We start from the raw sequence: 25726 nt of genomic DNA, 5'->3' as shown, positions 1-25726 counted from the left end.
TAGGCCTACGCATTACGCACAAGAAACTTGCGAAATTTGATAGCGGATTTGCATAGCGTCCTATATGTAGGACGGTCTTTTCTCGACCAGTACTAACATAATTACGAAAAAATGAATTGTGAAATATTTTTTAGGTCATGGTTATGCAATACTTAAATTTTCAAAAATTTTTTTTAAGTACTTTCACTTTCGGCACAAATGGGTTAATCTTAGCGAAGTGCAGGTTTAGCTGGTGTGTTAAAAAGAACATTTGTCAGGGCATTAAGGGTTTATGGGGCCCTGGGCTGAGCTGAAAATGGGATCCCATGTCAAGTGACATTTTTCGCTGAAAAGTGAAAAGGTTATCGATCAATGACGCTAAAAGCATTTCTCAGCAGCTGGGGGCTCCGCCTCTAAACCCCGAGTTAATAAAAACAAAAATAAAAGCGAAAACGAAATGTTTTGACTGAAAATGAGAGAAAAGATAAATACCTCTATCAGGTTGCCTGGTTTGGTCATATGTTGGACACCTTGTTTTGCCATTTTACTTATAGAATCAATAACCCTTAATAATTGTTGATACAACTTGAAATTCGCGAGGTAATTCCATTCAGGTTATATAGTAGTGCAACCGAAAACGTTTGTATATATATCCACCTAATTCTCGGGTATTAAAAGTTTTTTTTTGCGTACAATCTTAAGGATCCATTGTTTCTTTCAACAAGATTGCTTGTTGTATTTGCAGCTAACTACATTCCATAATGAAAGCTAATGAACGTTTACTGCAAGAGTACTCACACTGTAATTTTTGTCTGTATATGACTCTGATGTTTTCTATAGAATTGAAAACAATATTGTTAACTTGACTTCTGTTTGTGCTCAATTGTAGTCTTTACAAAAACACTTTACAGTCTTTACAATGCAAACGTTTGCAATTTTTTCCATAATTGCAGACAGTCGGAAGTCGCATTGTTTTTAGCATTGCCTCTTTACTCATATGTTTATGCAACTAACTTATGTTCTGATTACAATACATAGTTCTGATTAGATTATAAGAATAACTAATTAAATTGATAAGTTTCTGGGCAGCCGATTTGTAGCAAGAATTGCTACAAATCAGCTGCCCAGAAACTTTTCGTTTATTGGAGGTCTAAATGGCTAGCGTGGAAGCTACACCGTTCTGGTTAGCAAAACGCAACTGCTGCTCGCTGTACTAGTGAGTGCTCAGCCTTGTGCTGACGGCCGGGAAGAACGCTTCTTCTTCACATAATTAAATTGAATTATTATATTTTGATAACATCAATTGTGCTGTTGCTCTTTTTGTTTTAAAGAAGTAGTTGGTATCAGTAGGTTTTTTTGTTGCAGCTGGGTTGAACTAATTGTTGAATATTTCAAACATTTTACCAAACTAATAGATTTATAAACATGTCCTTTTCACTTGTTGGTAGAACTGAACTAGAGCAAGTATCCAGGAAGAGAACAAATGAATCCAATTTGCTGAAATATGCGAATCAGAACAGACATTCAGGATCGTTTAATGATGTTGAAATATGCGCAGGGAATGATCGTTTTCCTGCAAACAGGATGGTCTTGTCTTGCTTTTCATCTTTCTTTGAAAAAATGTTCAAAATTGAAATGAAAGAAAAATATCAAAGTTCCATTGAAATCAACTGTGTAGATGGAAATTCAATGAAAAGTCTGATTGAATTTATTTACACTGGAGACATTGATATCAACAACGAGAATGTTTGTGATTTGATTGCATCATCCAATTACTTACAAATTGATGATGTGAAACAGTTTTGCTTTGATTTTGTGAATGAAGCTCTTAGTCCAAACAACTGTTTTATTGTTCTTGGTATAGCAGAACACTTCCAAAACAATTCATTGAAAACTGAAACTGTTGAAATCATTGCCAGAAATTTTGATGCAGCATCAAGTACAATTGAGTTTAAAAGTTTCACTGAAAAAGATCTGAGAAATTGCATTTCAAAACAGGATCGATCCATTGTCAATGAAGTTTCAGTATTCACTGCCATATTGGGATGGATCAAACATGATGAAGGAAATCGTGCCAGTGAGTTTCCTGAGCTTTTGAAACTTGTAGATCTTCACAAACTTCCCCCACCATATTTTGAAGAAGTTGTTTTGAAAGAAACCTTGGTGATGCAAAACCTGAAATTGTGTCAATTGATGTTTCAAGCACAAAACAAAATTGTAAAGAACTTTATTTTAGCAGACAAAAACACTAGAATATTGAGCTTAGGTGGAACTAGGACATTGTCGAAAGTAAGTGAAGTTTATAATTGTAATGATGAACCACCACTTACCTTCCCTGATTTACCAGCTGGTCGCCATGCAGGTTGTGCTGTTGTAATGGATGGCCATCTGTATTATATTGGTGGAGAGAAACACTACGACGATTATGGCAAACCTAACGTTCTGCAATCTTCAGTTTGGCGAGTTAGTTTATCTGATCAGGAGATGAAATGGGAAGAAATCGAATCAATGAATAAAGAAAGGTCTGACATGGGAGCAACTGTCCTTGATTGCAATCTAGTTATCGTCGGCGGCTACGAACCAGGAGAATATTATTCACCATTTACTAATTCATGGCAAGACATACCTCCATTGCAGCGAAGAAGAGAAGCCAATGCACTAGTTTCTTGTGAAGATAGTTTATATGCAATTGGTGGATACAGCAATGGTGAATATTTATCATCTGTTGAATGCTTGAAAATTGGTGAAAATAAGTGGAGAGATATTACACCTATGCATGCTCAACGACGATGGCTGGCAGCTGTCTGCTGTGATGGAGTTATTTATGCCATTGGTGGGCAAGCTGGAGAAAGTGATGATACCATTTTAAAAAGTGTTGAAAAATATGACCCATCCTTAGATGAGTGGACTTACGTCAGTGAGATGAATTTTCATCGAAGTGCTTTTTCAGCTTGTGTGTTGAAAGGAAGAATATTTGTTGTTGGTGGACTTGATGAGGAGAATCGGGTTGTTAAAGAAATAGAGTGTTATGACCCAATTTTCAACCAATGGACTTTTATCGGAGAAAGTGATGATAAATTGCTAAATCACTCCATTGTTACCATCTAGATCCTTGCATCAACTGTTTGATTTACGCATTGTTTGTGATGGAACGAACTCCGGCCACTTTTTTCAAATCCTGCCTCGTGCCAGAGGTAATAGTGGCTGTGGTCAAATTTATGAACGTGGATAAATCTTTTTTTCATCATTGCGATACTCCAGCAATACAAGAATATAGGCTATATACATGTTGATTGTTGATACTATAAATATACTATACATGTTGCCTGTAACATTAGTCAATTCGTAGCGCCCCAGAAAAAAGTCTAGTTGTGAAATATTTTTTTCAAAAAAGGCCAACACAACATATTTAGCAGTACAACGTGTTCCAAATTTACAACAATGAGCTATAGAGGGTCACTTGAAAGTATTTTTTTGTTTCATTTTTTTTACAAATATTCATTCTATTCTCTTGAAATCATGTACTTCCCCAAAATTTTCGTTGTGCGTATGCATCATAAGGCGCTACGGGGGATGTGAGATTGAAAATGGGATCAAGGAAGTTAATCAAAAATGTTCACTCTTAAATACAATTCTACACCGGGTGGATAGAAAATATTGCCAAATTTGAAATCTACCGAAATTTGAAATCTATTTCTGAATAGATCCTTTCAAAGGATCCTAAACATTGCCTTGAGGCACGTTCTAGAGCGATTGGTGAGAATGGTATACCACCGCTAGGTTAGAACATTGATTATAGTTGATAAAACTACAATTCAACGTTTTATAGGCAGAGAAAACTTTTTTCTCAAACCATTAAAAATTTCATTGGTGGACAATCTGGAGAAAGTGATGATACCATTCTAAAAAGTGTTGAAAAATATAATCCAACCTTGGATGAGTGGACTTTCGTCAGTGACATGAAATTTCATCGAGCTAATTGCTCAGCTTGTTTGTTGAAAGGAAGAATATTTGTTGTTGGTAGAGTTGATCAAGAAAATACGGCTGTTAAGCAAATAGAGTGTTATCATCCATTGTTCAATGAATGGACCGTTGTTGGAGAAACTGATGATGAATTGATAGATCACTCGATTGTTGCAATCTAGACATGTGATTTACGCATCGTTTTAATCTGATTTTGTTATCATGTACAGATTTTGTTACATTTTGATTTTGTTACATTCTTCTCCTTTTTTATGAAACTTCTTCGCCACTCCAAAGGTCGAATGTGGCTTTGACTTTTATTAATCTTGATTGGATTCGGATTAGATGACCCATGTAATGAATAAAACTCGGTCACTATGACAAGGATCACCAAACTATGATTGTTATGTGCAATAATTCAATTAAGCTGTATTGTAATTGGAAATAGACTATAGTGTCTTTCATTCTCTCATACTAATTTAGTCTTCTCATCTGGTTGACTTCGTTACAAGGTTGCCAGTTCCGCGGTTTTTCCGGGGAATTGGCCTCGTTTTGATTGATTTCAGTGTAGTATATTTTCATTATTACTTGAAATCATTAACTTTCTGATTGAATGCATTGTTTTATATCTTATTAATTTTGTGTTGCAGCTAGGTTGTGATTAATTGATAGGAAATCATTGATAAACATGTCCCTTTCACTTGTTAGTAGAACTGAACTGGAACAAGTATCCAGGAAGAGAACAAGTGAATCCAATTTGCTAGAATATGCGAATCAGAACAGACATTCAGGATCATTTAATGATGTTGAAATATGCGCAGGGAATGATCGTTTTCCTGCAAACAGGATGGTCTTATCTTGCTTTTCATCTTTCTTTGAAACAATGTTCAAAATTGAGATGAAAGAAAAATATCAAAGTTACATTGAAGTCAACTATGTAGATGGAAATTCAATGAAAAGTCTGATCGAATTTATTTACACTGGGAACATTGATATCAACAGCGAGAATGTTTGTGATTTGATTGCAGCATCGAATTACTTACAAATTGATGAAGTGAAGCAGTTTTGCTTTCATTTTGTGAGTGAAGCTCTTAGTCCAAACAACTGTTTCATTGTTCTTGGTATAGCAGAACACTTCCAAAACGATTCATTGAAAACTGAAACTGTTGAAATCATTGCCAGAAATTTTGATGCAGCATCAAGTACAATTGAGTTTAAAAGTTTCACTGAAAAAGATCTGAGAAATTGCATTTCAAAACAAGATCGATCCATTGTCAATGAAGCTTCAGTGTTCACTGCCATATTGGGATGGATCAAACATGATGAAGGAAATCGTGCCAGTGAGTTTCCTGAGCTTTTGAAACTTACAGATCTTCACAAACTTCCACCACCATTTTTTGAAGAAGTTGTTTTGAAAGAAAAGTTGTTGATGCAAAACCTGGAGTTATGCCAGTTGATGTTTCAAGCTCAAAACAAAGTTTTTAAAATCTTAATGCAAACAGACAAGAACACAAGAATATTAAGCTTAGGTGGAACTGATACGTTGTCTAGAGTAACTGAAGTTTATAACTGCACTGGCGAACCACCACTTACCTTCCCTGATTTACCAGATGGTCGAGACTGTGGTTGTGCTGTTGTAATGCTTGGCTATCTGTATTATATTGGTGGAAGAAATTGCCAAAGCAACAGCATACCCACCGCAACAAGTTCAGTTTGGCGAATGAATTTATCTGAACAGCAATTGAAATGGGAAGAGATAAAGTCGATGAACAAGTTAAGGTCACAGATGGGAGCAACTATGTTTGATGGCAACTTAGTTGTTGTCGAAAGCCAAACTCCTGGAGAATATTACTCAGCAGCTTTAAATTCATGGCGAGACTTACATCCGCTGCAACAACCCAGACAAGGAAATGCACTTGTTGTGTGCAAAGATAGTTTATATGCAATTGGTGGATATGACAATAATGAACTTTTATCATCTGTTGAGTGTTTACAAAGTTGTGATAGGCAGTGGAAAGTTGTGAGTCCCATGCAAACTCCGCGACGATGGCTGGCAGCTGTTAGTTGTGATGGATTCATTTATGCAATTGGTGGAGAAGCTATAGAAGGTTGCAGTTCTGCTTTCAAAAGTGTTGAAAGGTACAATCCATCAACTGATCAATGGACTTACGTCAGTAAGATGAGTTTTCATCGAGGTGGATGCTCAGCTTGTGTGTTGAAAGGAAGGATGTTTGTTGTTGGTGGAGTGAATGAAAAAGGTTTTGTAGTCAAAGAAGTAGAATGTTATGATCCACAAATTAATAAATGGAGCATTGTTGGAAAAACTGCTACCAAACTATTTAATCATTCGATTGTTACCATTTAATTTTTTAGTCGTTTGATTTGGTTGATACTTGGATGGAATCCAAACCTTTTGGTTACACTTCAATTTCACGTGCGTGTAGTGGTTGAAAACTTGTTATTCTGGTTATGAGTAAGTTTGCAGCACGCTTTGAAAATACTAATTAAAGCATTTTGAAACCTGAAGTCTTCCTCCGAGTTGTGATGTCACAAACGAATTGATTAAAGTTTGTAAAGTTGCGTTGTAAAAGGGGAGAACAGCATAATAGAAACAAACTGTTTGGTTTTTCCGTATGCACTATGCATGCAAACCTTCCTTCAATTTTAAATGTTTCATGCTTTAATTTTATATATAAAGTTAGCGGCTTTCAATAAATTGTGGCTCTGATGGCTGACTACACTGTCAACAGATTCAGCTGAACAGTGATTTTCAAATTGTGCGTCACGAAGCCCTGGTTCAATGTTTAAATTTTGACAACTTCTAGCAAGAGAGTGAAAAAAGACTCATGAATGTTATCCCATCCTTTCAATGTATGCTTTGTTTCCATAATTAACACTTCTTTTTCTTCATATGAAGATTAAAACTTGTTAAAATGTAAGTCTTAACAAATCCATTGTTAGTGCATCACACGGCCAAACAAAAAATATCGAGAACATAGCAAGAAGAAGTATTGAGAACCAACAAAGATCAGAACAAAACAATTTCAGCATCTTCGGGTTGGCCAATGGATTCTCGTATGTGGTCAAGAATTGCAATGGAAGGAAGTCAAGTCAATAAACAAAGTAAGGTCTGCAATGAGAGCAACTGTTTTTGATGGCAATCTGGTTGTTGATGGTCGCCAAGAACCAGCGGAATGCTATTTATCTAGTTTTAATTCATGGCAAGACATACCTCCATTGGAACAAAACAGACAAGAAAATGCACTTGTTGCTTGCAAAGATGGTTTGTATGCAATTGGTGGATGTTGTAATAAGGAATCTTCGTCATCGGTTGAATGTTTGCAAAGTGGTGAAGAAAAATGGAAAGTTGTAAGTCCTATGCAAACTCCACGACGATGGTTGGCAGCTGTTTGTTGTGATGGATTTATTTATGTGATTGGTGGGAAGGCCGGAGAAAGTAATGAGACTCGTCTAAAAAGTGTTGACAAATACTATCCATCAACTGATAAATGGTTTTATGTTAGTGAAATGAAATTTCACCGATCTAGTTTTTCTGCATGTGTTTTGAATGGAAGAATATTTGTTGTTGGTGGACTTGATGAGACATCTCAACCAGTCAAAGAAATAGAGTGTTATGACCCACAAACTAACGAATGGAGTACTGTTGGAGAAACCGTTGAAGGACTGTTTAATCATTCTGTAATAGCCATCTAACATTTCTATTAACAATAAGAACTCCATTTGTCGCGTCGTAATGCGTCGGTCGTAGAATGCATGTTGCTTACATGTAGTAACCAATTCTTTGATTTGAATTGTTTGTTTTACGTCCTTGCTTAATCTGGATGTTTGATTAATTAATTATTAAATCAGTTTATGTTAAACATATAGGCTTCGTTTTTTCATGTGTTTCCCTCTAATTGATTTTCTGTTTGTTATATGGCATGATTATGTGTTACAAATTGTACAAAATTAGAAACATTAAATGAGATTGTCCAAAAACAAACTACCCGTGGATATAATTGTGTGAGTAATTTATTTTGACATACAGTATATTAATAGAAAATGTAAACAATATGTAAAGATCACTACAGAGACTATCAGCTGTGTGCTGTGATGGTCCATTTATGCAATTGACAGACAAGGTAGTGGTAGGAATAATAGTGTTTAAGTACCGTAGTAATAATAAGTACGTAGTAGGTATAAGACGTATTAAAAGGTATGGTTCATCGCCGGATGAGTGAAATTACTTGACTTGCATTAGTTCTATCGAAGTGCAGGTTCAGCCGGAATGGCCCGTTTCGGTGAGTCCGATTCGGTGAGTCTGATTCGGTGAGTCCGATTCGGTGAGTCCGATCCCTTAACAGGGGATTTTTTCAATTTTTTTTTTAAATTATCGGGTACCGTAGCCTAATTATCATTGCCGTTTTAGGGTTAGGGGTTTGGGGTTAGGGTTAGGGGTTAGAGGTTAGGAACTCACCGAATCAGACTCACCGAATCGGACTCACCGAATCGGACTCACCGAATAGTAGCAGACCCGGTTCAGCAGGTGTGTTAAAAAGAACATTTGTATTTTATAGTAGGTTGGTTTTAGTATAATGGTTGGTTTTAATATAGAGCATCAAACTGTTAAGGCTTTGCATAGCTTTGATTGCTATCTGACTTTACCATGCTTTGATTGCTATCTGACTTTGTTTTTGTCTGAAAAGAATTTACTCTTTGTTTCAGTCTAAAAATGTATTTTAGCCAACTATAAAAGTTTGATTTTAATTGTAAACATTTGCTATGCAGATTTATCTATCTTACCTGTAACCAAGGATGCCAGAGCTTGTTTTTTCCACCTAAATCTGGGTTTTTTTACCACATCTGGGTTTTAAGTTTTTTTATTTAAAATTTAGGTAAATCTAGGTTTTTTTGGTTTTTAACTTTGTACAGAGCTTGCACGGTATTAAGGCACTGGGATCTTGGATAAATGGTCCACACTGCAACACAAAAATGACAAGGTACCGGTAATGTTTTTGCATTAGCTACTGCAGTCTGTGAGGTACAGGATGCTGAAGAAATGATCCAACTTTATGAAAATGTGGATGACTAAAAATCGGAGTAGTATAACTATTTGTGTTACTGAACATTTATTTATTGTGAATTTGAGTTACGGTACTATTCTTTTCAACATTATGTTCAAATGAAAAAGCCTAAGCAGGGTTTATTGCCAAGAACCCCAGTCTACAACTCACACAGCAAAAAGTTTAGTTCAAAAGTCAAAACTAACCTTAATGGCTAGCCTATACATACACTCATACATCTAGTCAGTTTTAGAAATTTTGGTTAAACACACACTGAACCTTGCTAGCTAGACGCTTTACCATAAAGGTAATTTTGAACCAAAATCTTTGCTGTGAGCCAATACAAGCCTACCAAGCTCTTGTTTTTGTATATAGTTATATGACATATATATTAACTACCATACCAACATAAGCATGTATATTGTATAATTATATATACGTGTTACTATTTGTAGCTTTCTGAGGTTTCTGTGTAGCCTAATGATTTAAAATGGTGCTTAAAGCACACGCAGGTTTTTTTAACCGCTTTGCTACATATTTTCTGGACCTTGGTTTTTTTGCCTCATCTGGGTTTTTTTTTAGCACACAGTCTAAGTTTATTCGAAGTTTGTCGCTGGCATCCCTGCCTGTTACAATATAACAATCTTCATCTTGAATCAACAAATTTTTGTTGTGTTTTACTCGGTAGTTAATGTAGTAATATGTTAATAAATTAAAACTCCTTAGTTAGCCTTAAAATAGTTCATTTTGATTAGACAAAGTTTACATTGGTGTATCTGTTTTGGTAGAACTTTTGTATAACCTTTTTTGTTGAAAAACATTTTTTGTTGAAAAACACATCCCGGATGTTCCTTTTCTCTGCAACATGTGCATCATGCCCTGCCAGTTTGGAGTTGATTGCTTGTAGCTCAAAGCCAGCTCCCAGAAGATGCCAACTTTTATGTCAACAGCTAAGGATGTTGGCAGTTGTTTGTACTTAACACTGCAGCATTCATGCTTGGCAACGCGATACTGTTTTATGTCAACTTGGGTGTTCTCTGTGACGTTGAGTTCTGAAAACTTTCGCCTGGTAATGATACGTTTTGTGTTCCGTGCCGGAGTAAGAGCGGCCATCATTCCCATTTCTTGGAAGATTCCTTTGCCATCTATAATAATAATTGAATACTGAAAAGTTTGGGTGTTCATCAGGACAATTATCGTTTCTAGCACTAGTTGCAACGTTCATCTGATAAAATTGAAAGTAAAAGAACAACAAACAAGATAGTTTATTTGCTTCACTGACGTTTCGCGCACCATGACAATGCGCATCCTCAGAGCGAATAACATACAAAAATAATAATGCTGTGGTCAACATTGTCGCCTGCAAAATGCACTCTTGTATCTTCAGTATCAGCACTCAGGCCCATCATATCTGGAACCACACACCATGCAGCATTCTTCTCAAAACGCAAAATTTCCTTATACGAGGAACAGAAACCCATTGCAGAGAGCGTTTCTACAATCAACTTAAAACGATGACGATGATGTGCCTGTACACCGAGACCAACCTGCAGGGGTGCAAGAACAGCGCGTGGCCATGCTGCCTGAATTATTGCTTGTCCAATACTTGCAACTTTGCGCGGCTTATTTTGACCTAGTAGTAGTAAATCTAGTAATGTGTGAAGTGTCCCAGGAATATAGTTTAGAGCAGATTCAAGCTTTAACATCTCAATAGATTGATACTCATCAGAAGTGGATGGGTCATTTGTCTTGATGTCAGTTCTAATTAGCCTTGCTGCTGTCTTGATAATTGCTCTCTTCTGTGCCTCTTCATCTTCTTCTTAACCATGGCTTTTGAAGTATGATCTAAGGATCTGCGATGTCTTTTCTCTCATTGTCACAATATCATAGACACTTTCACCTTCAGCAATATATATTGAGTCTCCATATTGGTCCATCAATTTCTGTTTGAGATACTGATTTCCGTAGGGGGTTGACTCTTTGTCTGTAAGGAACTCTTTCATCTTGTTACCCAGGTCAGAGATAGAAAGTTGTTCCTCATCATTAGCTTCCAGGTAGAAACACATTTCTAAGAAAGCTTGTTCCTGATCTTGATTTCTTGGTCGTCTGGACTTTCTTCGTTTCTTTGGAGGGCAGCTACGATACTGTTGGGGCATATCACGATCTGTCCGGAAATTTCTACTATAGGAATGGTGATATATACAATCTGCTGGATGAAGATCTCCGCAGAAATATTCAATTCGACCTTTAACAGTTGTAGCCCAAAATAATGATTAGTGAAGGCGCGGCAAAACGGACTTGCTAACTTCAAAGTGCTATATTTGAGCAAACTATTCAGATATCATAGACCTATTGCGTTTCTTTGAATTAACATGCCACTTAACTACAACTACCCAAAGTACAAAACTAAATTCGTTTTTTTGTTTAGTTACAAAATATTATTTCTATTCTGGGTGGACTCTGTTTCGTACCTGGGCAAAGTACATCGCCGTTTTGCCTCAAGGTTCATTTGTTTATTATTTGTGAAGATCATACCATTTTTGTCAAAATTTCAGAATAAATATTCATAAATAAAAACAGTGAAGTTTAGTAACCAGTGAAGTTATTTTAATAAAACTATCTGTTTGACAAATGCATCTGTGCTATTTTAGGTCTCCAAAACAGACTAGCTGGCCTATCTGTTAGCGGAATAGCCTGTTTCGGTGAGTCCGATTCGGTGAGTCCGATTCGGTGAGTCCGATCCCTTAGCGGAGGATTTTTTCTATTTTTTTTTTAAATTATCAGGTACCGTAGCCTAATTATCATTGCCGTTTTAGGGTTAGGGGTTAGAAGTTAGGAACTCACCAAATCGGACTCACCGAATCGGACTCACCGAATAGTAGCAGACCCATCTGTTAGAAACCAATTTTCATGCTAAAAAATACCTTAGGCTGTGTTGCAAGTGATATCGATATGATCGTTTGCCCCAAGAAAGTTTATAATTTTCAGCGAAACAAAAGTTTATAATTATAAATTTTCAAAAACTTTATGCAAACAGATCAAAACACGAGAATATTGAGCTTGGGCAGAACTGATACATCATACAAAATAAATTTATAATTGTAATTATGAACCACCCACCACTTACCTTCCCTAACTTCCAATTGATCGAGATTGTGGTTGTTTTATTGTAATGTGTGGTTGTTTGCATTGTGGTAGTGGAAAACGCAAAAGCAAGGAAATTCTTATATATATATCTTATGTTATTTTGGCAGCCGATTGTAGCATCGAATAGACAGCGATAGACACGTGTCTATCGCTGTCTATTCGATGCTACAATCGGCTGCCAAAATAACTTAAACGTTTAATTGGAGGTCTTAATGGCTAGCGTGGAAGCTACACCGTTCTGGTTAGCGAAGCGTTACTGCTGCTCGCTGTGCTAGTGAGTAATCAGCCTTGTGCTGATAGCCGGGAAGAACGCCTTTCTTCATATATATCTTATATTATTAATAATAATTCTATTTGAATAAGACTCTTCTGATGATTCGTTCAGGTGAAACAGGCTGTTAAGGATTCAGATAGTAATAACTATGTTTGATTTACCTCATATTAGTATGCGTGATGCATTGTTCTATGAATTTCGTTCTGTTAAAACCTGGCTTACTTATTGGCTTGCACTACTCAGGGGTCACCAAATCGCGGGCCGCATGCGGCCCGCCACACTGTATCGCTGCGGCCCGCGGAAGGTATCAGCGTACAAGTATAACCAAAATAACTTTTCTTGAGGGAGTTAAAGAGCACGAAGGCAAAAAATACTTTCCTGGAAGCATATTTTTGCATTGCATACGATTCCACCGACCGACCAATCAGATTATAGTTCTAGGTGGGAGTTACTTAAAGTTATTCCAACGCGATGTCCAGCCACACTGTCCCAGTGGTTGATTAAAACGTCTGTTTTCGAATTTTGAAATTGTCTGTGAGCATAGGGTTGCTTATTTTAAGTTGGCAAATGTCATGTAAACACTAGTGCGAGTTTCACCGTTATTGTGTTTCACGAGCAGTGTTCTCTTTATGCAAGTTTTTGTTGACAAAATGGGTCGGTGTGCCAACTCAATTTATAATAAATTGGCAATATATTACATATAAATGTAGAGACTTTTTCTGATTGTATTATGAAAATATTTAGCTTAGTAGGCCTACTGCAAAACTTTTTTTTTTAAGAAATATGGAACGCTTCACGATTTTGCGTGTCATCCTTGCGCAGGAGCCATGCTAATCTGTATCGTTCCAATTGTAGTATATGTACTGCCGAAGCAAGTACTGCAAAATGTTGTTAATCAACAAATTCTTGCCACGCTGATGAGCACCGCAAGTGACAGTTGTCTATAATAAAAGAAAGACGGTTTTATAGATTCTCACAAAAAGGATGAAAAACCAACTCATTGCTTTTTTGAGGGAAGACTGTTCATAAATTACGATTTTTCGGTGATTTCCACAAGCGTTTGTTTCATGGTACCTGGTGTATTGATGTCAAGTTTAGCGTTGGTGGTGCCTTCAACATTTAGTTGCAGAATGGTCACTCCTTGACCTACAACAGCTGGTGCTGTTCGCCCTGACAAGGGCGCTGTGCTTGGTCTGGGGGTGCCATTCTGATGATTGTTCTTCCGCATAACTTTATAGCGACAGTTGTAGCAAGTTTAGTTTCCCAAAGTCGGTACTTGCGGGGGCGGCCAGGTGGAGGTACTTGCTTTCTTCGGCAGAGAGTGCTGCTTGTGAGTGTGGTGAAATGCAGACGGTAGCACACATTGTCAAGGATTGCCGGCTATACAGACCTCCTCATGGTATGGAAGGCCTAGTTTCCATCGATGACGACACCAGGAAGTGGTTAACCAACGGGATGCCCTGACATATAGCGACAACACGAGAGAAGAGAAGATGGTACCTGGTTTCTTTTTCCCTGTTATTGGAGCCCATTTTTTGCTGATATGTTTGCAGGTCACTATTGTTGCCTGTATTACGATGTGTCAAACATTTCCTTGCTTACTGAAACTGTTAATTGCAAGATATCTTTTGCGAAGCGAAGTAACAACACCACTCTTGCTTGGCGATGAATATTCTGATAAAACCGCTCGCCTCGCTATAAGTGCACAAAACAAGTGGCCTCTATTAGGCATTGTTAAAAAAGTCAAAAGTGTTGTAAAAGGAGCTTGGCCTGGCAGTAGCGTTGTTCGATTAATTTTGTTGCTACGGTATTCTAACATAAATATGAACAACATGTAACGCTGGATACTGGGTACGAAATGCGTTCTTTTCTAGCATAAGAGTCAACCTACCTAACATTTTATTAGTGCGGCCCGCCACAGCTTTCCTTAGTGCCAAAGTGGCCCGCATGCAAAAAAGGTTGGTGACCCCTGCATTACATCATTACTTGTCCGTTTCAAAGTTCTACTTTCATTTCTCATCATGGAATTGTTTTGAACATTATAAGTTACATTTCAAGCTCGCAAACGATTTATTATTGAGTTATGGCTTCAAACTTGAATGCAATTCTCACTTGCAATTTTGAAGACATCAAATGTATTTGTTTATATTGCGCATGAAAGTATTACTACCGTACTTGGTGATTTTAAACATTTTTCAGGTCAAACAATTTGCAAACAAGTTTCTTTCACTTTTTCACAGAAATAAACTAGAGCACGTCCTGCGTACTTGTACACCAACCAAATTGCTCTTTTGAAAGATTCTTACATGTATTTTGAGGAAAAAAAAAGTTTAAATGGTGTTAGTTTTACTTTTTTATTTTGTTTTATTGTATTTTGTTGTATATTTTACATTTTGTTGTTGCAATGTTTTTGCTAACTGCAATTATCTGCATTATGATTAAATGCTTACATTAACTAGACATGAACTTGCACTAATAGGCAAAGTTTTCAGATGGTGGGGATACTTTGCCTACTTTTTTTAAAAAAATTAATACGGTATTGAGCATTGACTTGCGCTACTGTTCTTGTAACAATATGTTCTTAATATGTTTCTTTATCAATGAAAGGAATCTGGTTGCAATTACTTAAATATTAGCAGATAAAATTGGAAAAATGTGTCAAAATCAGGCAAAGTAACCTCATCCCACGGTATATAAATCATTTTATATTGCAGCTAGTTTGTAGTTTTCATTTAGTATTTTAAACATTTGGTGAAAGCGATTCATCTGTAAACATGTCCTTTTCACTTGTTGGTAGAACTGAACTAGAGCAAGTATTCAGGAGGAGAACGAATGAATCTAATTTGTTGGTGTATGCGAATCAGAACAGACATTCAGGATCGTTTAATGATGTTGAAATATGCGCAGGAAATGATCGTTTTTCTGCAAACAGGATGGTCTTGTCTTGCTTTTCATCTTTCTTTGAAACAATGTTCAAAATTGAGATGAAAGAAAAATATCAGAGTTCCATTGAAATCAACTGTGTAGATGGAAATTCAATGAAAAGTCTGATTGAATTTATTTATACTGGGGACATTGATATAAACAACGAGAATGTTTGTGATTTGATTACAGCATCCAATTACTTACAAATTGATGATGTGAAGCAGTTTTGCTTTGATTTTGTGAGTGAAGCTCTAAGTCCAAACAACTGTTTTATTGTTCTTGGTATAGCAGAACACTTCCAAATCCATTCATTGAAAACTGAAAGTGTTGAAATTATTGGTAGAAATTTTTTTGCAGCATCAAGTACAATTGAGTTTAAAAGTTTCGCTGAAAACGATCTGAGAAATTGCATTTCAAAACAAGATCGATCCATTGTCAATGAAGCTTCAGTGTTCACTGCCATATTGGGATGGATCAAACATGATGAAGGAAATCGTGCCAGTGAGTTTCCTGAGCTTTTGAAACTTGTAGATTTTCACAAACTTCCACCACCATATTTTGAAGAAGTTGTTTTGAAAGAAAAGTTGGTGACACGAAATCACGAATTGTGTTTGTTGTTGTTTCAAGCACAAAGTCGAGCTTTCAAAAATTTTCGATTGGACAAGAACACCAGAATATTGAGCTTAGGTGGAACTGGAATGTTGTCTAAAGTAATTGAAGTTTATAATTGCAATGGTGAACCACAACCTACTTTCCCTGATTTACCAGGTGACCGATGCTGTGGTTGTGCTGTTGCAATGAGCGATCATTTGTATTACGTTGGTGGTGACGAATATCTTGATAAAAACTTTGGCTTTGAAGTTTCTTCAGTTTGGCGAATGGATTTATCTCAACAGCCATTGAAGTGGAAAGCAGTGACATCAATGAACAAAAAGAGATCTTCAATGGGGGCGACTGCACTCAATGGAAATCTTGTTGTTGCCGGTGGCCAAAAAGAACCAGGAGGATGTTATTCATCGATCACCAATTCATGGCAAGACATTTCTCCATTGCAACAAAGCAGAGATGATAATGCACTTGTTGCTTGTAAAGGCCATTTGTATGCAATTGGTGGACATGGCAATGATGGGTATTTATCATCTGTTGAATGTTTGCTGAGTGGTGAAGGAAAATGGAAATATGTATGTTCTATGCAAACATCTCGGCGATGGCTTGCTGCTGTTTGCTGTGACGGGTACATTTTTGCAATTGGCGGGCAAGCTGATTCTGATGATGGCACTGTACTAAAAAGTGTTGAAAAGTATGATCCATCTATTGATAAGTGGACTTATGTCAGTGAGTTCAATTTTGATCGAATTGGTTTTTCAGCTTGTGTTTTAAAAGGAAAGATATTTCTTGTCGGAGGGGCGAATGAAAACGATTGCAACGTTAACGAAATAGAATGTTATGATCCTCAGATCAATAAGTGGATTATTGTTGGAAAAACTGACGAGGATCTCTTTTTTCACTCTGTTGTTGCTATCTAACTGTCGTTTCTGGAATGCAGACTGCTTCTAGATTCCAGAACTTAGTAGTGCTTGACTGCTGACATTTTTTATCATCTGTGGAATGTTTGCAAAGTGGTGAAGAAGTATGTTACGTTGGCATTCCTAAGCAAACTCCACGTCGATGGCAGGAAGCTGTTTGTTGTGATGGATATATTTGCACAATCGGTGTATGAGCTGGTGATACCACGAATATTGCACTAAAGAGTGTTGAAAACTGAACAACTCACTGAAAACTTAAACTGTTGAAATTATTGCTGGAAATTTTGATACTGCATCAACTACAATTGGGTTTAAAAACTTTAATGAAAAAGATTTGAGAAATTGTATTTCAAAACAAGATCGATCCATTATTAATGAAGCTTAAGTATTCAATGCCATATTGGGATGGATCAAACATGATGAAGGAAATCGTGCCAGTGAGTTTCCTGAGCTTTTGAAACTTGTAGACCTTCACAAACTTCCACCATCATGTTTCGAAGAAGTAGTTTTGAATGAAAAGTTGGTCATGCAAAACCTGCAAAATTGGGATTTTAGAGAACTTCCACCCCTATACAAACAATTGAATCATGAAACGTTTGACAGCGCTTCTACTCCGAATCGATAGTCTCCGAAATGACCGTCTCCAAATCTGTGTCAACGAGTCGGGCCATACCGCTCTTTAGCAGCATTCAAACCAAACTAGTTTCCATATATACTGCATAATCATAATTATCAGAAGAAAAAAGATTAAAATGATGTCTCTTGTGTTTTGCTGGTTATATTTTTTCGTTCATGTTGTTGCTTCAATTAAAGTATTGATGCTACTTGGAATTATCTGCTCTTTGATTAAATTCTACTGGGTCATTCTATTATGATACAGTCACACTGTGTAACCCACCCTCTCAAAATTTCTTCATTTTTTAATATGTTAGAGCTACTGAGAAAAGATGAAGATTGGCATTTACGCTTTTAAAATTCATCAAGCGGTTTTCAAGATATCGACAATTACATTTTTACCACCAGAGGCGCTGTTTTCGTATCAGAAAAACAAAAAGAGCTTAGACTTCTTATCATTTAAGATACAGAAATAATAAAAATATGTATTCTTATAGTTATTGGGGGAAGGAATTCAAATATGTTATTACATTTGTGAAAAAAGCAAAGGAAAACACTTTATTTTATTGAACAAACGTTTTGGGGTACTCCATTTCAATGCCCCATACCTCAAATCTGCAAAAAGGTTTTTTCCCCCACCAATGCTAAACTGTCAAGAAAAGCTACCTGCTTCATGTTACAAACTTCTGCAAATTGACATGATGGTGTCATAAACAAAAGCGATGACTTATGGGAAACCTTTCTGAAGTATATCAAGCATTTAAACATCAACAACCATCAATAAAAGTATCTTTTGCCAAATTCTGTTCTGTGAGGCCAAAATGGTGTAAGGTCATTGGATCACCAAGATCACATAATGTTTGTGTATGCAAAAAAACATCAAAATTCAATCCAGTCCTGACACTTCATTCTAAGGAAAATTGCATCAATCTCAGCAAAATCAGTTCAGCGGTTTTCGAGTAATGGCCATTTGAAATTGAGGTGTTTTTGCGTTGAAATGAAGAAGATGACAGTGATACTCTAAGAAATGTTGAAAAGTACGATCCATCAACTGCTCAATGGACTTACGTCAATGAGATGAATTTTTATCGGGGTGGATGCTCCAGCTGGTGTGTTGAAAGGATGAATATTTGTTGTTGGTGGAGTTGATGAAAATGGTTTTGTTGTCAAAGCAATAGAGTGTTATGATCCATAAATTAATAAATGGAACATGGTGGGAAAAACCGATGACGAAATGTAGAATCACTCAATTGTTGCTATCTAGTCTTTTGTTTTCATTGTTCATCGCATTATATAGTTATCGTTGATTATTTCATCTCTGAAACTGGAATATAACACTGGCCAACACATTTTTTATGCCGAAAGTGTTTCATCGATTTTAGGCTGATTCCAAAAATAAAGTTGTTTTTTTCGAACTAGCGCTATTTTTTGAGAAATATGCAAATGTTGGATTCAGAAATGTTGATAAATAACAAAAAATACCGTTCAGTAGATTTTTTATGCAGCATGATGTACAGAACCCAAAAGGCTATTTGAAAGGACTTTGTTTCATTCTTGCACTATTACTTTCAAACCATGAAACTTATGCAGGGACATTGTCACATGCTCCAGTGCACAAATACAAAAAATCGACAAAAATTGAATTCGAGTTGCAAATTGTAATGTTGATATAAGCATGAAAGCATTTCTTGTGGTCGTCTAGAGATTGCTGTTACGTCTAAGTGGTCCAGCAACAAAAGGTGTAGCCACATCTGCTATAAAGAGGCACAATACACTGGTCTTTGAAACGCAAAGTAGCACTTTAAAGGAAAGTAAACATTTTGATACCTGAAGTCTTTTACCGAATTGTGATGTCACAAACACTTTGATTAAAATTTGCATTGTAATGTATGGGAGCAGATTAATAGAAAACAAAATGTTTGATTTTCCAATGCAATATAATTTAGTCGTGTCGTGTGTGTGCAAACTTTGTGATAATTTTGAACGTTTCCTACTTTAATTTCACATAATGTTAATTTTGTTTCTTTCTTTTGTAGCACAGATGGCTTAATTGTCACAATCATTTCACTTCAATCATATTGTTACCAACACCACTTTGAGTACAAAAACTTTGTTTCGAAAAGCATGATGTGATGCTGTGTTGTTCTGAAAAGATTAACGACATTCATGGTTTATTGTGCTGTTGTTTTTAGAGTAGGCTACTTACAAGTTTCACTGTAGTATATTTTCAATATTTAATATTACTTAAAATCATCTGCTTTCTGATTAAATGCCTTTGATTTACATCCTATTAATTTTATGTTGCAGCTAGGTTGTAATTTTCATTCACAATTTTAAGCAGTTTATTTAAGGAACTAATTGATGAACATATCATTTCCACTTGCTGATAGAACTGAACTAGAGCAAGTATTCAGGAAGAGAACAAATGAATCCAATTTGCTGGAATATGTGTGGTATTTACGTCTTGACAACGTCTGCAATTTGTGTTTGGTATTTATGCCATCTGCTGCTTGATTAAGAAGCGCGATGCCTATGGCACCACAAGCAGTCTTTCCTTTCAACTGCTTTGCCAGAGCGTCGCAGTCTTATGTTTGAAACTATATGTTACAGTAGAAGTTTGTGTTGTATGCCTACTACGTTACTTGTTGCTATCAGTTTGTCTTTAGTTCTTATTGTTTTGTATTTCTATATTTCAGTGAATAAAAGCCTCAATTGGTTATTAAATGTTTCATCTCAATTTTATTCACTTGTATTAATGGACAAACTGCTGCGACCCAACAGGCTGGAGATTAGGGTGGTCCATGAAAAACAAATTTTTAGATGTTAATGTCTCACCCTAAAATATTGTTACCATTGATGAGAAAATGACATATGTGAATTTTCATAAAGATTGGTTGATATTTAGAGGTTGCTACCAGGGTTCAAAGTTTTGTCGTTTGCCCCTATTTTAACGTTTTGAGAGGATATGAAACGGTACAGTGCCATGGTATATTGCAAGAAAAATACAGTTTGATAATTACTCTATGGTCTGTTTATAAACTCACGTGTCTGTATTACGAATTATACTAACTGGTCTACATACAAAATGTTCGGCTTTGTATAAGGTAAAGGTGAGTCCCATACTTGAATCCAAGCATCGGGGGATGAGAAGATAAGGTTCTTATTATACTAAGCCTTCGGCATTAACGAGAGTAGGGTGGCCACTGGCCAGTTCCTTTCTTTCGGCCGTCTTTACTTCAGCAACTACGCCCACCAAATATATTACACCCAGCATAAGCCGGGAGTCGAACCAGGATTGCATAATTGGAAAGCGAGCGCCTTACCCGCTGCGCTATCCCACCGCTGCGACTTTGTATACTTGTCTTTAAAATTCAGAGACTAAATTTGACATTCAGTAACAACTTTAGAAGACAGTGAATAAACTACATGTACAAATGTACACGATGTAAACTAATATACATAGTACATACATAGAGGAATTATTGCGCGAGGGTCTTTTTGCAGTCTAGATATCGCTGAAGGTGATAGGTGACAACGCGCAAAAGATACTGTTTTTGTTCTTCGTCACATGTGTGTAATGTGTTGTATTAAGTGATCAACGCCACTCCGTGCTCGGCAATGTCATTTACAACCTTCATTTCACTCACAATTGCTCTCGCTCTTTGATACGCGTCATTGGTCTCCCAGTTATCTGGGTCTATCTCCAAAAATGATGAAGACAAATTCAGAGCCGTAAAAAGTCGATTTGTATTTGATGTAACAAAATCAATGAATGACCATTTTATTTGAAAACCAAAGACGTGTTCTATTTGGCCTGCCATCATCGTATTCACGAGATAGTTCTTGAGGCAATATTTTCATGCGCGATGGGTCGCTCGACTCGTCCGGACATTCTACTCTTCAAGCGTTTTCAAATGAAATGGTCATTCATTGCTAAAGATGATGTACAACAATGTGTGTCAACTGACGACGAGGCTTTAAAGCATGTGACAGACTTTGCAGATGCCGTAATAACCTTCACTAATGAAAATTGTTAATACAGCGACATTGTGACGACTACGGAGAGCTCCTTGAGTTGACCATCATATTCTTGGATAGAGTTTCTCTTCGCGGCATCAAAATCATGGCTCCTGGTGCTCTTCATCATGCCAGGTGGATAGCAAAAGCAATCTATGCACTCAAAGTTTAGATGTACCGAAAACAGTCCACGTTGACTAAAAGAGAGGATGTCGCTTTGCGCAATATCTGTGTGTTTGTTGTGAGAGTGTACGACTGTACGTGAAAGCTTGGTTTGTCGACCCATCGCTGATTCCTGCACCTTCTCAGGATCTCGCATTTCTCAACAACTCGATCAGTACAATGATATTAATTAAGAGATGGCGAAGGCCGCTGTGAACAAGATGTTGCGTCATTTGTGGTATCTGGGAGAGGAGCTTATCGCGTTGGCATTCTTTAATAATTCTGTATCATACAAACCGACTTTTTAAGGCTCTGAATTTGTCTTCATCATTTTTGGAGATAGACCCAGATAACTGGGAGACCAATGACACGCATCAAGAAGGTGTAAATGACATTGCCGAGCGCGGAGTGGTATTGATCACTTAATACAACACATTACACACATGTGACGAAGAACAAAAACAGTATCTTTTGCGTGTCGTCGCCGATCACCTTCAGCGATATCTAGACTGTAGCAGAAAGACCCTCGCGCAATAATTCCTATATGTATGACTATGTAAACAATAAAGGTAGTAAATAATAAAAACTATTAATACTACAAAAAGTGCTCAATGCCAAACAAAAAGCCAAGCAGAGCGAATTAAATCAAATATAGTTATTACTCTCCATTCCAATCTCTTGACAGCCTGTTTCACCCTAAAAAGAGAATCATCAGAAGTTCCTTATTCAAATAGATTCTATTTAAATAAGGAACTTCTAATGACCCTCCTTTTAGGGTGAAACAGGCTGTCAAGGGTCTAGAGAGTAAAAACTAGTACAGTATGTATGTACTATCTATATTGGTTTGTAACATCATGTAGATTTGTACATGTAGTTAATTTACTGTCTTCTAAAGTTGTTAATGAATGTCAAATTTAGTCTCTGAATTGTAAACACAAGTATACAAAGTCGCACATTTTGTATATGTAGACCAGTTAGTATAATTTGTAATACAGACACATGAGTTTATAAACAGACTATATAGTAATTGTTAAACTGTATTTTTCTTGCAATATACCATGGCACTGTACCGTATTTTTTACTGTACCGTATCATATCCTCTCAAAACGTTAAAATAGGGGCAAACGATAAAACTTTGAACCCCGGTAGCAACCTCTAAATATTAACCAATCTTTATGAAAATTCACATGTCATATAGCAGAGCACTTCCAAAACAATTCACTAAAAACTCAAAGTGTTGAAATTATCACCAAAAATTTTGATGCAGCATCAACTACAATTGAGTTTAAAAGTTTCACTGAAAAAGATCTGAGAAATTGCATTTCAAAACAAGATCGATCCATTGTCAATGAAGCTTTAGTGTTCTCTGCCATATTGGGATGGATCAAACATGATGAAGGAAATCGTGCCAATGAGTTTCCTGATCTTTTGAAACTTGTAGATCTTCGCAAACTTTTACCAAAATTTCTTAAACATTTTGTTTAAGCTGAAAATTTAGTCATGCAAAATTTTGAGTTACCGTATGTAAAATGTGTATTCAAGCACAAAACAAAACAGACAAAAACAGAAGAATATTAAGCTTAGGTGGAAGTAACTCATTATCCAAAGTAACTGAAGTTAATAACTGCAATGATGAACCACCACACATCTTCCCTAATTTACCACATGGTCGCTATGCCGGTTGTGCTGCTGTAATGCGTGGCCATCTGTATTATGTTGGTGGGGAGAAACAAAAAAACAAAGATAGAGCAATTGCAAATACTTCTGTTTGGCGAATGAACTTATCTAATAAAGAAGTGCAATGGAAAGCCGTCAAGTCGATGAAGAAGACAAGTTGTCTGATGGGAGCAGTTGTGTTTGATGGAAATTTAGTTGTAGTTGGTTGTCAACAACCCGAAGGATGTTATTTATCGTTTTCCAATTCATGGCAAGACATACCTCGAATGGAACATAACAGACAAGGAAATGCACTTGTTGCTTGCAATGATGGTTTATATGCAATCGGTGGGCATGACAATGATGAATATTTATCATTGTGTTGAATATTTGCAAAGTGGTGAAAGAGAATGGAAAGTTGTAAGTCCCATGCAAACTCCACGACGATGGTTGGCAGCTGTCTGTTGCAGTGGATTTATCTTTGCCATCGGTGGGCAAACTGGAGAAAGTGACAATGTTATACTAAGAAATGTTGAAAAGTATGATCCATCAACTGATCATTGGACTTACGTCGGTGACATAAACTTTTATCGAGGTGGATGCTCAGCTTGTGTGTTGAAAGGAAGAATAGTTGTTGTTGGTGGAGTGAATGAACAGGGTTTTGCAGTCAAAGAAGTAGAGTTTTATGATCCACAAATTAATAAATGGAGCATTGTTAGAAAAACTGATGACCAACTATTTAGTCATACGATTGTTGCCATTTAATTTTTTTATCAATTTGTCTCGTTCTGTATTTGGTTGGATTTCAAATATCTTATTTTTACTCTAGTTTCGCTTGTGTGTAGTGGCTGATTGTTTGTTATTCTGATCATCAGTTAGTTTGCAGCATGATTTGAAAATATTATTTAACTCATTAATACTCAAAGTTCCCATATGAGAACAAGATTTTGACAGAGACTTTCAACAGGAAAACAAAATATGTTTGAAAATTTTGGACACATGTCAGTAGACTAAAGTTGGAACTATAACATTACTACATTTGAATTGTTCTGAGTTGTTTATTCAACCCAGTGTAAAGGTTAAAGTTAAGGGAAAATTTGATATTTGCAAATCGTTTCACCTTTTGTTCGTTCTTTAAAAGACCGAAAATAGAAATAATACGTTTGAGTTGTAATCTTATTTGCTACCTATTTGGGTACTTGCATACCAATTTTCATGCCTGTGCAATAATTATACTATACTGTATTGTAAATTTTTTTATGATATTCCCATACGAGAACATTGGGAACTTGTGATTATGGTATAACCCGTCTTCCTACAGCGCACTGCTTCAAGCAAAACTAAATTTCTTGAAGCAACAAATGCATCTTACAGTAGGTTTGTGTCGTCATAGTGGATTTTATTGTTTTCACAAGATGGTCACTTTGCCGAAAGGGTGTGTGATACTCAGCCATAAATCCAGCTAACAAAAGCTCTGCTTTCATTACCTTCTCTTGTTGAGATATTTCTTGGGCACTTTTAAAAAATCTAGAAACATCAGTGGTTTTGAGTGTGGCAGCATTATTTTTTTATGCTTAACACTTTCTTTGTGCATTATAAGGCCACTTTTGTTTGGTTGTTTTAACTTTGTATCGAAAACTTCGCATACAGCTGTATATCGATCAGTCTTGTCCGGTTTCAGCCAGGCTTTAAAATTGTCATCATTCAACCAATTCAGGTTAAAAGATTGACGATAAAAACTTTTTTTCGTGATGAAGTTCTTTCACCACTTACAACATCCTCAAAGTTTTCTATATCCGACATAGCGTATGACATCAATCGAACTGTAAAATAGAATAAAAGGGTCGGATTTAGTTCACAAGCACTAAAATTAGGTTTGGGCCTCCGGGGGCAGTTCTATTGATTATAAATAATTATAACTGACCATGGGAGTCCTAGCCAGAGATTTGTAGATATTCCTCCCGGGAGGCCAACTTTTTGGAAAGGCAGATTTTATTTTTTCCCATAATTCGCCAGCATTAACTGTAGCCTAGACCTGCTCCTTCCTTTCACTTCCTCTTCTCTCTTTAGTATCTTTGGTTCTCCAGCGGCGGCTAAATAGGGCTACACCTTACAGATTCCGTGCAGCACTGCCGCTGTAGGAATTTCTAGATAAAGCCTACGGTACTGCCTGACAGTGACACTGACAGATATTATTAACAAGCATCCAGCCATCAATCATCACCAAACGTGAACAGGGTTTCCACATTTGGTTTGAAACAGGGAATTTCTCATTCAGCCACCATTTTTAACTATGGTAGCCAGGAAATAACTTAAAATATATAACTCGATTTCAAGGTTCTAAAAAAACACTAGATTCTCCGAGAAAACCACTAGATCTAGTGGAAAACCACTAGAAG

At 36.5% G+C, this 25726-nt stretch overlaps 4 protein-coding genes and 1 non-coding gene across 5 annotated transcripts; 4 read left to right on the top strand and 1 right to left on the bottom strand.

Annotated features, from left to right (window-relative positions):
• Positions 1-1404: 1404 nt before the first annotated feature.
• On the top strand, positions 1405-3087 carry LOC145776872 (kelch-like protein 25). The gene has a single exon (XM_082588091.1). It carries the CDS (start codon positions 1405-1407, stop codon positions 3085-3087), a length of 1683 nt encoding a protein of 560 aa, XP_082444217.1.
• A 1687-nt stretch (positions 3088-4774) lies between these two features.
• On the top strand, positions 4775-7656 carry LOC145776871 (kelch-like protein 30). The gene is made up of 3 exons (XM_082588090.1): positions 4775-5865; positions 6007-6217; positions 6991-7656. The coding sequence occupies exons 1-3, from the start codon at positions 4790-4792 to the stop codon at positions 7654-7656; spliced, it is 1953 nt and encodes a 650-aa protein (XP_082444216.1). The 5' UTR covers positions 4775-4789.
• Positions 7657-13203: 5547 nt separating this feature from the next.
• LOC145777812 (U6 spliceosomal RNA) lies at positions 13204-13305 on the bottom strand. The gene has a single exon (XR_014290384.1). It is a non-coding gene; the product is annotated as a U6 spliceosomal RNA (small nuclear RNA).
• Positions 13306-15200: 1895 nt separating this feature from the next.
• On the top strand, positions 15201-16877 carry LOC145776870 (kelch-like protein 6). Its single transcript, XM_082588089.1, has one exon. The coding sequence runs from the start codon at positions 15201-15203 to the stop codon at positions 16875-16877; it is 1677 nt and encodes a 558-aa protein (XP_082444215.1).
• A 6323-nt stretch (positions 16878-23200) lies between these two features.
• LOC145776869 (uncharacterized) lies at positions 23201-23713 on the top strand. Its single transcript, XM_082588088.1, has one exon. The coding sequence runs from the start codon at positions 23201-23203 to the stop codon at positions 23711-23713; it is 513 nt and encodes a 170-aa protein (XP_082444214.1).
• Positions 23714-25726: the final 2013 nt, after the last annotated feature.

This window comes from Aplidium turbinatum, chromosome 9, assembly GCF_918807975.1.
Source record: "Aplidium turbinatum chromosome 9, kaAplTurb1.1, whole genome shotgun sequence".
NCBI lineage: Eukaryota > Metazoa > Chordata > Ascidiacea > Aplousobranchia > Polyclinidae > Aplidium > Aplidium turbinatum.
The sequence above is the reverse complement of the archived record's forward strand: the minus strand, read 5'-3'. Positions and strand labels throughout refer to the sequence as shown.

Coding starts and splice junctions, on each gene's coding strand:
- LOC145776872 (XM_082588091.1), top strand. CDS start 1,405: ATGTCCTTTTCACTTGTTGGTAGAACTGAACTAGAGCAAGTATCCAGG.
- LOC145776871 (XM_082588090.1), top strand. CDS start 4,790: ATGGTCTTATCTTGCTTTTCATCTTTCTTTGAAACAATGTTCAAAATT. Junction 5,866..6,006: donor CAAGGAAATGCACTTGTTGT/GTGCAAAGATAG, acceptor GGCAGCTGTTAG/TTGTGATGGATTCATTTATG. Junction 6,218..6,990: donor AAGGTTTTGTAGTCAAAGAA/GTAGAATGTTAT, acceptor AAACAATTTCAG/CATCTTCGGGTTGGCCAATG.
- LOC145776870 (XM_082588089.1), top strand. CDS start 15,201: ATGTCCTTTTCACTTGTTGGTAGAACTGAACTAGAGCAAGTATTCAGG.
- LOC145776869 (XM_082588088.1), top strand. CDS start 23,201: ATGTGTATTCAAGCACAAAACAAAACAGACAAAAACAGAAGAATATTA.